This window comes from Urocitellus parryii, chromosome 4 (assembly GCF_045843805.1).
Source record: "Urocitellus parryii isolate mUroPar1 chromosome 4, mUroPar1.hap1, whole genome shotgun sequence".
Taxonomy (NCBI): Eukaryota; Metazoa; Chordata; class Mammalia; order Rodentia; family Sciuridae; genus Urocitellus; species Urocitellus parryii.
Window position 1 is genome coordinate 178,182,652 of NC_135534.1, and position 13,093 is coordinate 178,195,744.

The 13,093-nt window shown below is 38.8% G+C and overlaps 1 protein-coding gene across 1 annotated transcript; it reads right to left on the reverse strand.

Moving 5' to 3' along the window:
* Positions 1-2,194: 2,194 nt before the first annotated feature.
* Hemgn (hemogen) lies at positions 2,195-11,833 on the reverse strand. Its single transcript, XM_026380192.2, has 4 exons — positions 11,773-11,833; positions 9,590-9,683; positions 4,422-5,494; positions 2,195-2,301 (listed from the first exon to the last, which is right to left on the reverse strand). Exons 1-4 carry the CDS (start codon positions 11,831-11,833, stop codon positions 2,195-2,197), a joined length of 1,335 nt encoding a protein of 444 aa, XP_026235977.2.
* Between the last annotated feature and the right edge of the window lie 1,260 nt (positions 11,834-13,093).

The following is a 13,093-nucleotide window of genomic DNA, read 5'->3' on the forward strand; positions in this document are numbered from 1 at the left end:
TATAAAAATTAGTGAAAACCAAATAATGTCTGTAGTTTAGTTAATGGTAATGTAATTATCTTAACTTCTTAGTTTTGACAAATGGACCATGGTTCTGTAAACTATAACATTAGCAAAACTTTGGTGAAAAGTATACAGGAACTTTTAAAATATCTTTACAGCTTTTCTGTAATTATAAAATTATTTCTTAAAAAATTATTTAAAGCACAACTTAAAAATAAATGGACCATGTACAGATGTCATCCAAGATAGGGGAATCAGAATCCCCTGAGGTAGCTGGGCATGGTGGCACACTCCTGCAATCCTGGTGGTTTGGGAGGTGGAGACAGGAGGATGACAAGTTCAAAGTCAGCCTCAGCAATTTAGGGAGGCCCTAAGCAACTTAGTGGGACCCTGTCTCCAAATTTAAAAAATAACAAAAAGGGCTGAGGATGTGGCTCAATGGTTCAGTGCCCTTGAATTCAATCTCTTCTACCAATAATAATAATAATAAAAAAATCCACAGGGGAGGAATCTGGACATGGGTATTTTTAAAGTCTTCTGCAGTGATTCTCATGTGCTGTGAGGGTTGAAAGAACCAGTGCTCTGTACCATGAATGCCCGAGGGCCTGGGATCCTGTATTTTTCAATATAGCCTTGTACCTAGCACAAGACCTGTATGGAGAGTTTGTGCAGTTGTCTTCTTGCAGAATGAACCTTTATTTGCAAAAAATATCCTTTACTATTAGTTCCCTGTAATAGCAGAAGGAAAACTTTTCAGATATCTTCCTACCAAGAAGAGCTGCTATTCCTGCCTCTGGATTTTTTTTTTTTTTTTTTTTTGGTCACTTTCAGTTCTTCTTGACCATTATCACCAGTTGAATGTTCCTAAATTACAAAAACTGCCACTCCACTTTCAACAGTCTCCCTGTAGCCTATCAAGTGATATACTTCTTAGGTTTGCAGATTTCTCTATTCTCCAACTATAGATTAGCTAACAAAAGACATTTAGCATGCAAGCCAACTCGTCCAGGTGGGCTTTACATTAACTGTAGTTTGTATGCAGCTGCCTCAAACATGTCTTAAACGCATGCTTCTCAAACTGCTATTCTCACTTGTGCAAATCTTCCCCTCATTCAAAGTTCTACTCCAGGGTCTGGGGGTGTGGCTCAAGCGGTAACGCGCTCCCCTGGCATGCGCAGGGCGCTGGGTTCCATCCTCAGCACCACACAAAATAAAATAAAGATGTTGTGTCCGCCGAAAAGTAAATGTTAAAAAAAAAAAAAAAAAGTTCTACTCCACCCACAGGCGACCATTCCTTCAACTGTATCTACTATTCAAATGGCACTGGTACTTAGTATTTTCTTCCTTTCTTTCCATTTTTTTTCCCTTTATTTATTTATTTTTTTAATATTGGAGCTTGAACCAGGGCTTCACACACGCTAGACAAGCAGTCTATCACTGCTACATCTCAGCCCTCCTGGGATAACTTGTTTTCTGGTTTATTCCTCATGAGGCTAAATCAAAACTCCTGAAAAGCAAGGACTATGTGCCATATAGGACTTCCAGCCCCCCTGGGACTACCATGATGCTGTCCACACAGTTAAGCATGTAGTAATGCTTTAATGTACATTTTTCACAAATACAATATTTAAAAAGTAAAAATAAAAAATCCAAACTCAAATACAAAAGTAGACTATGTTCATCATCATTCCAAAATATCTTTAAGAAGTCCCAGAACAAAAATTATTCAAATTAGCTAAAAGAACCAACTAAAGACTAAATAAAAATTGGATGTTATTGTGACATCAATAATTGAACACAAAATACAAGAAAACTATATACTCCCCAAATTTTAAATGTCAAGCTTTAGTCAATTACCAATTCTTAAGAATTAATCAAATAAATGTTTGTTCTTAGAGGGAAAATCAATTATTCACCCTTTCTTTTGTCTCTTCCTTCCACAACTGCCCCATATGTATATATACACATACCCACACGTACACACACACACACACACACACACACACACACTTTTAGCAGAATATTGTCTATGTTAAAGCCTTAAAACATGTTAGTCCTCACACTCAAATATGTCCTACAAATGGAAAAAAAACTAGGTTAAATTATTAATGAAAATTACAGAGATTTCTATAATATTTTGAGAAAATCACATGGACTTTCCATTGGAATACAACTTTATGGTTGAGCATTGTTAAAACAAAACATAACTATAGACATCATTTTCTGGATGAATTTCTTGAGGATCATGTGGAATTGCTGGTATTTCTTGTTCTTCTACTTTGGGTTTTTCTTTCACTTCTGAAAAATCAAATGAAACACAAAAAGAGGTTCAATAAATAGTATTGGAACAATTGAAGGAGAAAAAGCAACCTTACCTCATACCATTTACAAAAATAAATTTCAGATGAAGTAAACATTGAAATATTAAAATATCATGTTATGGAAGTAACAGGTTTTTTTCTAATCTTAGGATTTTAAGCAAGACACAGACCAGAAAGGAAAAGAGTAACAAGTTTGGATTCCTAAAAATTAAAATTCTATATGGCAAAACCCACTATAAGCAAAATTAAATCACAAACAACTGGAAAAATGTTTATAATATATATTTAGAAGAATTAAAAGAATTTTTTTTTCCCTAGGCAAGCACTCTACCACTGAGCTATGCTCCAGCCCTGGCAAAAATTTTTAAATGTTATATGCAGTGCTAACAAGGATACAGGGAAAAGACATTTATATAAATTTTGGTGTGTGTGAACTGCTACATTTCTGGAGACTAGACTTACTGAACGTATTCAAATGAAGAGTACTCTATGGGCCCAGCAATTCAACTTCTAGGACACACCCAAAGGAAATAATCAGGCAAATAAGTTTCCAGTGCCTTGTTTCCTCCTATATAAAGTGGGAATATTATTTAAACTAACATGGTTTGAAAAGTTGAATAAATTAATTCATGTAAAATATTTAATACAAGGCATACAGAAAGTACTAAATTCATGTTACATAAGTAAATCGGACTCCCAATGATGTTCAATGAACATTGTTGTAATAGTAAAACTTGGCAGTAATCTGAATGTTGATCATTGTAGGGATTGATTGGACAAATTATTGTCCCTACATAGAGCATAATACTTTGCAGCTGTTATATAAGATATCATAAAGACGGCCACAATACATAATATAAATGAAAGTTACAGCAAAGAATTATACTACTAGCTCATTTGTTAAAATAAACTTTAACACTTGGGGACTGGAGATGGATGGTATCATCTGCTCCTGAAGAATATTCACCTGATACATACCAAGAAACACCTGGGCTATATTCACTTTAAATTGCTTGAATTTATTATAATATATCTTTATTACTTTAATAATCAGCAAAGAAGTAGATATTCCCATTTGTTTGGTGAGATAAAACCAAAAATAAAATGAGCATTAATTGCATGCCCATATTGGCAAGCAACTGTTAGAAACCCGGGGGTTTACCTGGGTTAACCAGGTAGAACAAGAACTGCTCCCGTAAGTACAAGTAGAGCTTCATGCGAGTTCTTTTTAAAATGTATTTCTTTTTAGTAGTATCTCAAAATCTGCTTTAATTGGAAGCCGACTAACTTCATGTTTTTGTTGTACTCATACTTTAGCAGAAAGAGCAAATAAGCTACCAAAGGGCTTTCTTTTGAGAAAGATTTCCTGGAGGGTAATTCTGACCTAATAGACTTGCCCATTTCTCTTTCTTTCTTTTCAGTTTTCATTTATTTTTATGTTGTTGTTTTTGTGGTCTGGAGATCATGCATGCTAGGCAAGTGCTCTACAACTGAGCTCACCTCTCAACCCTTAGCCCATTTCTTATCTGTTTATATAGTAAAATACAAAGAGAATCAGTGTTCTCAGTTTTATCCAAAGCAAACCAAATTAAAGAAAGGTTGGTCATATTATTTTCAAAATACAATCCTTGGGGAAAAGCTTTTCAGGAACAAATTTGGGTTTTTGGTAAACCCATTGCAATTTACAAGAATGAGTTCCCTAGCATCCTTAGTACCTTGTATTATGAATTTCCTTGCCTTTAGTTTATCAGGAAAATTCCATTTTTCAGAAAACTTCATTCATTAAGCTTTCTTGTTAATCTCAATTGTCCTTCTAAAATATTCTGAACATAATGCATACTATATACTGGGATTCATTTCACTGACTATAGATTCTCAAAATGGATAGTATGCGAAAGTACCTACGCACAGGCTTGCATTTCAATTATTTTCTTTTAATCCTTTGGAAATGTGCCAACACAGAATGTTGGTTGCATGAAAATGTATTTTACTTGAAATTATCCAATGATAGTTATCGTGCCACTAAAATAAGTAGTTATCATCAGAGAAGCCTGTAAATTAAGACTGGCTGAAATGTACCTATGAACAGACCCCTACCTTGAGGGAAAGTGTTACCATCCTTAGCCTCTTCCTGGGCTGCTTTAGGATCCTGGCCTTGGGGCCAAACTGCTTCTGCACTTGGTTCTGGAAGGCACTGTTTAGGCGAATCTGAATTCTTATATGTCTTAATGGAGAGGTCTTCAGGCCCAGATGTCTCAGGTGAATATTCTTCAGGCCCAGGTGATTCTTGGTTTGTGTCAGGTGAATATTCTTCAAGAGCAGATGTTTCTTGGATTGTTTCAGGAGAGGAGGTTTGATGCGCAGTTATTTCTTTTTGTGTTTCATAAGGGAAATATTCAGGTTCAACTGTTTCTTGGCATGTTTTTGTAGAAAGATCTTTCGGCACAACTATTTCTTGTGTTTCAGGAAAAAAGCTTTTAGTCTCAGCTGTTCCTTGATCTGGTTCGGAATTGAATTCCTCTAATCCAGCTGTGTTTTGGTATGTGTCAAGAGGGCACCCTTTCCGCACATCTGGTTTGGGGGATGCTTCAGGAGAGCAACCTTCCAGATCAGCTACATATTCAGATGTTGTAGAAGGAAGAGTTTGGGCACCAGCTGTTTCCTGACACATTTCAAGAGAGAGAACTTTGGGTTGGGTGCTATTTTGCCACATTTTGAAAGGATGATTTTGAACTATAGCTATTTCTTGGCAAGTATTAGGAGTAAGGACTTGGGGCTCAGCCATGTCTTGACATTCTTCTGGACAATGGTCATGAGGTGCAGCTGATTCTTGGCACATTTGGGGAGAGAGGGTTTCAGGTGCAGCCAAAGATTGGCCTGTTTCAGAAGAATGGTTTTGTAGTACTGTTTCTTGGTACTCAGAAGAGTTTTCCTCAGGCATGATGTTTTCTTGGTGTGTTTCAGAAGAATGTTCCTTGGTCACAATTTTTTGCAGGGAGACTACCATCACCCGCCCAGGCGGCTCAGTTTCTTTCTCTGAAGGTGCCAGTGCTTTCCCCATCGTTTTTTTTTCTCTTCGTGACCAAGGCTTCACCTTCAGTTCTGCATTTTGTTGTCTCTTTTGGCCTCTTTGTCTTCCTGTTTTCTGCTGCCTGCGTTTTTTCTGTTCTCTGCAGAAAGATTAGAATTAGTGTCAGCAACAGGGCTACAGAGTGCAAACGCTTCTAATAACAGTCCCAGGTCCCTTCCAGCCTTGTTGCACAACCTTGAACAACTCACTCAATTTTTCTGGGTCTCAGTCTCCTTGTTTGTAAAATGAACAGTGCTAGAATGTTCTAAATTGTTAGGAAATGTTCCTTCAGGACTTTTTGGCTTTGATGACTTGCTTACCAGTGTACTGTGTGTGTGTGTGTGTGTGTGTGTGTGTGTGTGTGTGTGTTTGATTGTGTGTTCTTAAAGTTTGGTCATGGAAAATGCATAATTCCTGCTATAAATTGAGAACATGGGGACTGGGGCTGTGGCTCAGTGGCAGAGCGCTTGCCTAACACATATGAAGCACTGGGTTCAATCCTCAGCACCCTATAAAAATAAATAAGTAAATAAAATAAAGTACGATGTCCATCTACAAGTAAAAATATATTGGGAAAAAAAGAACATGGCATTCTGGTTTATACACTCATCTCTTGGGCTGTCTGTGTGAGGCAGCCCTATTGTCTCCTAGGTGAAGATACAATTGAGTTTCTAGATCTACGATTGAGGCAGGACTCCTCATCTGCAGGCGGATGGTGTGTCTGGCTTGCTTGTCTGTTAGTCTTCTGTAAAGAACTAAGGAGCTACAGTAGCTATCACATGAGGTTTACTGTAAATGGAGTCAAAGCTGCAAAAACAAAAAAAAAATTTTTTTCTTTGAGGTTAAAATGCTTGGTGGAAAGACCTTAGTGGCCATATTATACCTAATTAATGCATTAAAGATCTAGAAGATGAAAGGACTTGTGCGGAAATTGAAGCCAATGACAAATTGTTAGGCCCTGCGAATATAACCAAATACAGATGGCTAATACAGATGGGCTGGGGGGTGGGGAAGGTACTATAAATAAGCATTTCATCATTTTTCTAAACCTATTGAAATTCTGTTCCACACTACCCGCTCTCGGAGCCTTCTCTAACAGAACACGGGGCTGAAATGCTTTTCTTGCTTCCTTCTCCTGAAGGATTTATTGTATCTTGCTTAAGGCAAAGAACATAGGCTGCCCATACTTCGTTCTTTCTGGAGAGACCATATTTCTTTCAGTAAGCGAGGCATTCTTTGGAAATGAAACCAGTGTGTCTTGTGTTTTTATAGGCTCAGAGTTCCTCACACATTTAAAAGATATATACCTTGTTCTGCATTTGGGTGTGTTTGAAATTCTTTATAATAAAAAAGTTTCTTAAAAGATTACCTCACCAAAAACAGTTTGAAGTCAAGATAAAAAATTGTATATGTACTTAGTGCAAAGTAAATATTTAAAATCATACAGAAGAAAAGGAAAATTGAAGTGATGGTTATGACAGCTTTGAACTATTACTCCAAGTAACCAAGGTAACAAGACAGGTTACAAGGTTATTGTCAAGTTAAAAAAAAATGATGGTATATCTGAATTCTTCAGGAAACACTTGTTCTTACTTATTAATTACTAAATAACTTAGTTCATAGATCTCCATATGAGGAGATCTGGATAAAATAATGGGTAAAATAAACTTAAGTCTGTACTTTCTCATGGTCATGGGTAAGACACTAAAGCTTTCTATGCCTTAGCTTCCTTTTAGGTAAAATGAAGTAAATAGTGTCTCCCGAACTTAATATGGTAGTTGTAAGAATAACCTATAATAATTTACATGAATGCATCATTCAAATACAGTACAAATTATTACTCTCATATTAATACAGGAAACACTTATAGACCTTCCTATGTGTCTGGCACTGTCGTAAGGAATCTACTTTTTCTCTTATCTCATATAATCTTCACATTAGCCTGGTGGTGGATACTATTATCTCTATTTTGCAGGTGACAAAACTGAGGCACAGAGAGGTTGAATAACTTGTCCAAGGTTAACAGCTTGGAAGTGGGGGAGTCAGGCTTCAAGTCTAGTTGTTCTGTGGCTCATCAGTCAGACGCTTAACCTTTACACTCTGCTGCCTTTCTCTGAAATCAGTAAGATTTCACTGTACCTTATGGTGAGAAAAGGGAACAGCATGGAGAGGGTCATCAGAGCAAGTCTAGCCAGGTGCCAAGGTCACTAAGGCACCATCTACTTCAGTGAAGTCCTCAACTTTGTCCTCTCAGTTCATTAAGCTCAGAAAACCAATTCTGTCAGCACAGTGATACTATCTCTATTTATCAGAGCTCATCAACAAGACTCAGAGAGATTGAAAGATAAACTTCAAGACCAATTTTTAAGTGAACAGTGAGCAATACAGAGCGATACACCAGAGAATACTTGGACTGATGGACAAGTGCAAGGTAAACAGATGCTCTCTTTCTCTGGAGGCAAGTCCTTGGGAAACCAAGTAATGATCAGGAGGTTATCACTGGGTGTAGGGCTGGGGAGCTAATTGAATAATCTTTAACAGAGTCACTGTCATGAGACCCAGGGATGGAGTTTCTGCTTTAAAATCATGTGTGTGCATTCCTGAAAACCCTTACTCTCTGCAAAACCACGCACAAAGAAATAACAGTGGCCAGGCTCAGTAGCACACACCTGTAACCCCAGTGTGTTGGGAGGCTGAGGCAGGAGGATCAAAGCCAGCCTCAGCAACTAAGCAACTCAGTGAGGCCTGGGCTGGAGATGTGGCTCAGTGGTTGAGATCCCTGAGTTCAATCCCCCATAACAACAACAACAACAAAGACAAAAAAACAGTGACTATGGGGGGAGGGGTGGGGAGGAGACTTGGGACAAACCCTGCAAAACCTATGCAACTTTTGAACACTAACAGAAACAATTGGCACCAGGGAGCTACCTTGGTTGGTCCAGACAGGCAGTTTAGCATGGCTGGAGGCTACCTCGGGTAAGAATGTGGAAAGGCAACAGAGTCATTTCAGGCTCACAGTTGCTGAGACCTGAGCTCTGAGCCACTAAGCTGGGCACAGGAACAAGTGCAAGCTGCCACATGGTGGAGAGCAGAACATGCAAGGCCAGCATGTGTCTCTCTGGGAGGAAGGCCCAGGCGCGGGCTTAAGAGGTTCCTGCTTTCACAGCAGCCAAGCCACAGTCTTCCCTTCCTGCCGAAGGTTTCCGTTCTGTTCCTACTGTTCTGACTCCTTCTGACAAGGAAAAATGAGCCAACACAACTTCCACACTGTACTGACATCATTTTCCTATTTGCCAATCATACGTAAGTTAATTGGTGTTGCAGGAACATCTGTGCCAGCAGAGCAGCCAGCACTCTTCTGGGGGGAGTGACAAATGCCCTTTCTCAAGGAATGCTTTGCTTAGATCAATGGTTAGAAACAGAGTGATTTCTGTCGCCTCCTTCCCACCCCACCTTGCCCCAGAAGCATTTGACAACGACATCTAGAGACATTTTGCCCGTCACAACTGGGGTAGGAGGAAGGAGGTGCTGTTGGTATATACAGACCAGAAAATGCCACCAAGCTTCTAGGTATCAATATGGGTGGTATCAATAGAGCTGAAGCCCAGAGCCTCTGGCTTGGATGGGTGCTGTATTTTGGGCTTTGGGGGCACCTGTTTTCTTTCTGCATTCAAGCAAGTCTCCTATGGTCACAATCCTATTCTAAATGGATGCAGTTAGATGCTGCCTGATTGATCATGTTCCTCTCTTTCCTCCCTGAATCACTTTGAGGGGAGATTTAGAACTCCTAAACTCTGTCACTCATGCACAAGGTTTGGGTTTACTCTGAGGAGAGTTCATCAAATTCGCTCCGCAAACCTTTTACTAGCAGAGATATATATCCTCTACCGTGGTCCCCACTCCCCATGACAAGATGCTCCCATGTTTCTATCCAACAACAGGCTTCTCTACAGTATAATTTGGTTGGCCATCCAGTGCTTTAATAAAAAGCAGAGACAAGGAATAAAATTCTATTGCCACTACTTTACGTTGTGACTCTAGGCAAAAGATTTAACCCAGTGGAGACTAGTTTCCCATTTTTGTAAAATAGGAACACTTGATTGACAGATTGTTGTGAAGGTTGAGTATGACGTGCTTCTTCCCGTGTAACATATGCTCAACAAAGAGTTCCTTTCCCCTTGTCATGATACCATACCCAAGTAGCCATTGTGAAGTTTGCTTCTCTTGTGCTTCAGCTTTCCTTTTTCTGAGCTGTTCTCTGTTGCGCAAACTCCAAGTTCCAATGACATCTGTAGGATGAAAATGGAAATTACTGAAGAGATTGATGACACGTGGCATTGGTCAGCATGGAGGAGCATACACCTGTAATCCCAGCTACTTAGGAGACTAAGGCAAGGAAGTAGCAAGTTCAAGGTCAGCCTAGTAAATTAATGAGATCCTGACTCAAAATGAAAATAAAGAGGGCTGGGAATGTGGCTCAGTAGAGAGCCCTTGGGTTCAGGGAAAAAAAAAAAAAAAAACCTATTGCAAAGTGGTAAAATCCCTATGGCTGAGTTTTTTTTTTTTTCCCTAGATTTTTGAGGAAAGGGGCCATTTCTTAATTATCCTTGTCGCTCCAGACAGAGAGCCTGGAAGCAGACATTCAGTAAACAGTTTTGAGCTAAAAGATCAAAAATCTATTCAGAAATAGTGTTTGCACATAAGTGTGCTCCCAACCTATTAGTTTCTTAAAAAAAAATTATTTTTAGATGGGGTCTTGTTATGTTGCCCAGGACGGTCTTGAACTTGTGGGCTCAAGCTAGCCTCCCCCACTCAGCCTCCCAGGTAGTTGGGACCACAGGCATGTGTCATCAGACCCAGCCAAAATAATCTTACATGTTGAACAATAATAAAAGGAAAAACATCAGCCATGTTCTGCCATCTTTAACATAATAACTTGTTTTCATTTTACTCCTCATTTCCATCCAGGTCCTAGACACAAGATTGTAATAATTGCATACCATGATTTTATCTTTTTGTTAACCTAACATTATACCACAAGATTTTCCATGACATACCCTCCATAACTATAATTTTAATGATGACATGGTACTTAATCTAGCTGATGCTTTCTAGTTTACCCATTTACCCTGCCTGTCTTGAGCATTTAGGTTGTTGGGAGGTTTTTTGGCTTGTTTGTTTCTGTTTTTGTTCTGTCTTGTATATCAAACTATAACATATAACATAATATAATTCATTGCAGACAGCTTTTTAATTTTCTCTCAGGATGGTGTTTCTTCAAGATCTTTGGAATATTAAGAGTGTTAATCAGAATTTCTCTTGCCATCCAAGTTTGAGGAAAGTTAATGGTTCTTTAATGTAGAACTTCTGAGAGCCTTTGCAGGGATGTAAATCTGCCCTTGACCTCCAAGTAGAAGAGTGTGCCCCTTGAACCACAGCACCTTTGGTTCTTAGGACAAGAATTTTTCTTGGGGAAAAATTACACTATACATTTATCTTTTCCAACCTCTAATTAAAATTACACTGCCTTCAATTATGAATGTTAGGTAACACACCATGGTAGTTTTAATAGTGTGTGACTTGGTCACTAAAAGAAACCACACACACAAAAATTTTTTTTTCATATCACATTGTAGTTGTTGCTGATGCTTTAAAATAGCATTCATTGGATATGATTGCTGGATCTGACACTATGATTATTAGACCCATTGATATACCTTGTTATTTAATGCATCTATAAATAAGTACATATATCACTAAAACACAATTTAAAATCTTTACAACTGATTAATATGATTGCTTATTTTATAATCCTCTGTATTAAAAGTTTTTATTCTAAGAAGGGATCTAGAGGTTCATTTGAATGCCAAAGAGATCCATCAAACAAAAAAATTTTTAAGACATTGTCTTAGGATAGCTCAGGGCCTAGGATTCTGCAAAACATTTTGAGAGAAACACTGCTTTAGGACAGATGCAAAGACGGAGATTAGGATTCAAAAGAATAAGCACTATAATAGTTCTTGCTACCTGTTGTCAGATCTCTTTCCAAAAAATTATACCAAATTTGCACTACCACGGAAGTGTAAGGACCTACTCATTTCACCATAACCATCCAGGATTGAGCATTTTCACCCTCACTTAGAGTGGATTTCTTATTAATAATTTATTACTTTGTGTTTCTCTGGCTTATTAGAATCCTAGTGCTAAAAGGCACTACAAAATTTATTCAGCCCAGTTCTTGCTACCTAAGATTTTATATAAATGTATTCAATTGTGCCTTTTTGTTTTTTTTTTTGCCAGATCCATAGAGAAGAGGGAAATACTCATAGCCCCAGTTTTTTCCCAACAGCCACCACCTCCAAAGCTCTCTTCCATTACCTGGATGAAGATTAGGTGTTCCATGGAGACTTAAATGAGATTGCTCCTTCCCTGAGTCCATCTCGCTGCAGTCTGTTCCTGGTGTTTGGTCTGACTTCCACAAGTGACCTAAAAGCTTTTTAAAAATATCAAAAACAACTAACACTTAAAAAAAAAAAAGAAACCACACACATTTACTTGTCACTTGACTTCCCGCCTAAAAGTTGTATCAGGATGGACCAGAGCGTCAGGCAAGTTCTGCTTTCTTTATCACACTGTGCAGGTGTGAGCTTGTCCTTGTCGGTGCTGGGTCCTGGTCCTCAAGCATAGGTTCCCTGCTATTTGTACAGGGAACCCCTCCCGAAAGGCAGGTCTCGTACAGCCTCCTAGGCAGCAGTCATTTGGTTCCATCTGCTAGCAAGTGTCTGAATTCCTTTTTAGGACACCAAACAACTGTGCTGCAGGCTGGGTCACACCAGGCTGTGGCTGGACAGATTGCTTTTCACAAACGGAGGTGGCCTAGTGTAGACAGAACGCTGGTCTAGGTTCCCACCAGCTCACTGGTCCAGCACGGAACACTTCTCTTTCCTGCGACTCCCTTCTTTATTTACGAGATGGGCAAAGAATCCCTGCCTTGCCTATTTTATACAGTTATTTTCAAAATGAAATGATGGGGGCAGGGGGCATAGCTCAATGGTTAAGCACTTGCCTAGCATGTGCAAGGCCCTGGCTTCCATCCCAGAGCCACACACACACACATACACACAAAAAAGTGAAAATTATGGAAAATGAAAATTATAAACTGTACTAAATATATAAAATTAATCTTACAATTTTTTTCCTGGATGTGGAGTTTTCCCTCCTTAATCTATAGAGAAAGAAAGGAAGGAAGGAAGGAGAAATCTTCCTCTATGTATTGTTAGATAATAGATATAAAGAATCAAATTCCATAAGTGGCTCCAAATAACAAGTGAAATCTACTGTAATTAATGCATGGGAAGGTCAAAAGGCATTTCTTAATTAAATATTGCCATGTTATATCCCAGAAATTAAGTTGAAATCAAAGGAACCATCCTATCTCCAATTGGTCACCCGGCTTGTGAAGGCATGGAGGCCCTGAGGACCATGGTTCAACCAAGCAAGGTGGACCATGGTTTAACAAAGCAAAGTCACTGAGTGCCACTTGGAGCAGGCAGTTAGTCCAGGAGACAAAGAGTTAAGTGTGCTCTAGAGCCCAGTGAAATGAAGATCTTGAATCCCAGCATTGCCATTCTCTAATTCAGCAGCCTTAGGCAGGTTAGATGGCCTTGGAGTCACCTAACAATATTGTCCACTTGCCTGT

Bases quoted from the DNA above. Each gene is read 5' to 3' on its own strand.
- Hemgn (XM_026380192.2), bottom strand. From the start codon at position 11,833: ATGGACTCAGGGAAGGAGCAATCTCATTTAAGTCTCCATGGAACACCT. The intron at 9,684-11,772 runs GTAATGGAAGAG...TTCATCCTACAG, and splicing joins AACACCTAATCTTCATCCAG to ATGTCATTGGAACTTGGAGT. The intron at 2,302-4,421 runs GTAGGGGTCTGT...TTGATTTTTCAG, and splicing joins TGGTAACACTTTCCCTCAAG to AAGTGAAAGAAAAACCCAAA.